The sequence below is a fragment of the Pristiophorus japonicus genome, unplaced genomic scaffold (assembly GCF_044704955.1).
Source record: "Pristiophorus japonicus isolate sPriJap1 unplaced genomic scaffold, sPriJap1.hap1 HAP1_SCAFFOLD_1257, whole genome shotgun sequence".
NCBI lineage: Eukaryota > Metazoa > Chordata > Chondrichthyes > Pristiophoridae > Pristiophorus > Pristiophorus japonicus.
Window position 1 is genome coordinate 5001 of NW_027250923.1, and position 3947 is coordinate 8947.

Genomic DNA, 3947 nt, shown 5'->3' on the forward strand with positions numbered 1-3947 from the left:
GGAAATATGAAACATCCCTAATGTTTGACAGAGATTTCAGCTGCCACACGGAAGAAGTTTTTAAACAGAGACTCCTATGTCTGGAAACGTGATACTACATCGATGTTTCAAAGTACATTAGAATTAAAGGGCATTCGAAATCTACATAATTATGGCAAAACAGAATTATATAGAATGTCAATATATTCGACACAGCAAACTTTTGAGGGAAATATATTGCTGTAATCTTTCGTGATTTTAGTATAGTCCAGACTGGTTTTTAAAAAGTGATCGAGCGTGAAAGACTGCAGATCAGAACATTTACCTGGGATGATCAGCGCGTCTGTGTCATTGACACTCAGCTGGACAAGGTCCTTGATATTGGCCCTGGCGATCCGGCTGCTCTCCACCAGCACATTGCGCACCTCCTCGGTCGGTTGGCTGGTCAAATGGTTTACAACATGCATCTGGTTCACGTTGGGGGCGTACAATTGTACCTGGAACAAAGTGGGACAAGTATTTAAAAGCAGCGTATTTTACAATCATAGATTGTATAACAAACAGGCATCTAACGGCGGAAAGTGCATTGCACAGGAAGGGGAAACACAAACTGCAAGGGACGCAATTGCAGATGGAACCGAACAGAAAGAGAAATAAAATAAAACACGGAAGTCGAACGATATATTCAACAAGACATTAGGATAGAAAGATGAAATGTTAACCGAATGTTAATGAAGAAGCAAAGTAGGAAAGATATTTTAAACATAAGTTTGGGTGGAAAGAATTTCAGATGAGAGGTGGCTGGAATTTTTTTGCGATGTGTTGCGAAGGTGATTGTACCTCTGCCCCAGCCCGGCTCAGATGAACCATCACTGCCGAGGACTCGTGCACCTCGGTGCCATCGTAGACTCCGCAGCCCGCCAGGATCACAGCCACACGCGTCTTCCCCATAGTCAGACTGGAGCGGAGCGCACACAGCACCAATACGAGGTATCGGTTTGAACAGAACCTGAGCTTACACACGCTGTCATTGCGCTTTATGTAGTCATGAAGAGGGCGGTACCCACCGAGGGGAGGGTCTTACCAACGATGCCTCTGGCAAGTAACACAAGAACACAAGAAATAAGAGCAGGAGTAGACCATTTCACCCCTCGAGCCTGCTCCATCATTTAATAAGATCATGGCTGATCTGATCATGGACTCAGTTCCACTTCCCTATCCGCTCCCCATAACTTTTTATTCCCTTATCGCTCAAAAATTTGTATTTCAGCCTTAAATATATTCAATGACCCAGCTTGCACAGCTCTCTGGGGCAGATAATTCCACAGATTTACAACCCTCAGAGAAGAAATTCTTCCTCATCTCAGTTTTAACTGGGCGGCCCCTTATTCTGAGACTATGCCCCCTAGTTTTAGTTTCCCCTATGAGTGGAAATATCCTCTCTGCATCCATCATGTCCAGCCTGAAGGGGAAAAAGGAAAGGCTTCTCTTCCCACGAGCGGGCCCTTTGATATAAAGGGTCGATGCTCGTCCCAACTCGTGTAGCAGCCCTCGAAGTTATTACATGGAGACGGATGGCAAGGTATAACGATCTTTAATTACTGACGTCCGGGAACACTTCTCATCACAGCCGTCTGTGAGTGGAGATGTTCTCTGAATAGCAAAATTGTACATCATTTATACATTTCATAGATCCCTTCACCCCCCCGGTACGACCTCCCTCGATCTCTAATTGGGTTACCGTATTAGTAATATTAGTAATATGACAGACCAGGATCTCAAGGCAACCTCTGATCTTAACTGGGATGACCTCATTGGGTTAGAATTTGCTGATCGTACATGGTGCCTAAAAGTTTGTTTAGAGTCTTTTCACAGAGTCTTATCTTGTCAGACTGGACGTACCTTAATGTTATCTGGTGGTTTGGTACATCAATGTTGAATCAGAGGCCTCTGGGTCCTTGGTGCTGCAATAGGTTAGAATGTGAGGTCAGCCACAAACCTTCTGCCCCTTTTGCTGAGCCAATGTAGAAGCCGGCACGTTAAACCTTATTTTGCTTAAACCCCGAATGCCAATTTTCTCTTACACAGCCCTCTCATTATCTTATATGTTTCCATAAGATCATCTCTCATTCTTCTGAACTCCAATGAGTATAGACCCAACCTACTCAACCTATCTTCATAAGTCAACCCCCTCATTTCCGGAATGAACCTAGTGAACCTTCTCTGAACAGCCTCCAATGCAAGTATATCCTTTCTTAAATACGGAGACCAAAACTGCATGCAGTGCTCCAGGTGTGGCCTCACCAATACCCTGTACAGGACTTCTCTGCTTTTATACTCTATCCCCCTTGCAATAAAGGCCAACATTCAATTTGCCTTCCTGATCACTTGCTATACCTGCAGACTAACTTTTTGTGTTTCATGCACAAGGACCCCTAGGTCCCTTTGTGCTGGAGCACTTTGCAATTTTTCTCCATTTAAATTATAATCTGCTTTTCTATTTTTTCTGCCAAAGTGGATAACCTCACATTTTCCTATATTCTACTCCATCTGCCAAACTTTTGCCCAGTCACTTATATCCCTTTTCAGATTTTGTGTGTACTCCTCATAATTTGCTTTCCCACCCATCTTTGTATCATCAGCAAACTTGGTTACATGACACTTGGTCCCTTCATCCAAACCATTAATAGAGATTGTAAATAAACATAGAAACATAGAAAATAGGTGCAGGAGTAGGTCATTCGGCCCTTCGAGCCTGCACCGCCATTCAATGAGTTCATGGCTGAACATGCAACTTCAGTACCCACTTCCTGCTTTCTCGCCATACCCCTTGATCCCCCTAGTAGTAAGGACTACATCTAACTCCTTTTTGAATATATTTAGTGAATTGGCCTCAACTACTTTCTGTGGCAGAGAATTCCACAGGTTCACCACTCTCTGGGTGAAGAGGTTTCTCCTCATCTCGGTCCTAAATGGCTTACCCCTTATCCTTAGACTGTGACCACTGGTTCTGGGCTTCCCCAACATTGGGAACATTCTTCCTGCATCTAACCTGTCGAAACCCATCAGAATTTTAAACGTTTCTATGAGATCCCCTCTCATTCTTCTGAACTCCAATGAATACAAGCCCAGTTGATCCAGTCTTTCTTGATATGTCAGTCCCGCCATCCCGGGAATCAGTCTGGTGAACCTTCGCTGCACTCCCTCAATAGCAAGAATGTCCTTCCTCAAGTTAGGAGACCAAAGCTGTACACAATACTCCAGGTGTGGCCTCACCAAGGCCCTGTACAACTATAGTAACACCTCCCTGCCCCTGTACTCAAATCCCCTCGCTATGAAGGCCAACATGCCATTTGCTTTCTTAACCGCCTGCTGTACCTGCATGCCAACCTTCAATGACTGATGTACCATGACACCCAGGTCTCGTTGCACCTCCCCTTTTCCTAATCTGTCACCATTCAGATAATAGTCTGTCTCTCTGTTTTTACCACTAAAGTGGATAACCTCACATTTATCCACATTATACTTCATCTGCCATGCATTTGCCCACTCATCTAACCTATCCAAGTCACTCTGCAGCCTCATAGCATCCTCCTCACAGCTCACACTGCCACCCAACTTAATGTCATCCGCAAATTTGGAGATACTACATTTAATCCCCTCGTCTAAATCATGAATGTACAATATAAACAGCTGGGGCCCCAGCACAGAACCTTGCGGTACCCCACTAGTCACTGCCTGTCATTCTGAAAAGTACCCATTTACTCCTACTCTTTGCTTCCTGTCTGACAACCAGTTCTCAATCCACGTCAGCACACTACCCCAATCCCATGTGCTTTAACTTTGCACATAGTTGAGGTTCCAGCACCAATCCCCGTGGCACCCTACTAGTTACTGTTTGCCAACTGGAAAATTACCCGTTTATCCCAACTCTCTGTTTTCTGTTAGTTAGCCAATGCTCAATCCAT

At 44.4% G+C, this 3947-nt stretch overlaps 1 protein-coding gene across 1 annotated transcript; it reads right to left on the reverse strand.

Moving 5' to 3' along the window:
• Positions 1 to 134: 134 nt before the first annotated feature.
• LOC139242223 (glutamine amidotransferase-like class 1 domain-containing protein 3, mitochondrial) lies at positions 135 to 1004 on the reverse strand. Its single transcript, XM_070870283.1, has 2 exons — positions 820 to 1004; positions 135 to 476 (listed from the first exon to the last, which is right to left on the reverse strand). The coding sequence occupies exons 1-2, from the start codon at positions 928 to 930 to the stop codon at positions 150 to 152; spliced, it is 438 nt and encodes a 145-aa protein (XP_070726384.1). The 5' UTR covers positions 931 to 1004; the 3' UTR covers positions 135 to 149.
• Between the last annotated feature and the right edge of the window lie 2943 nt (positions 1005 to 3947).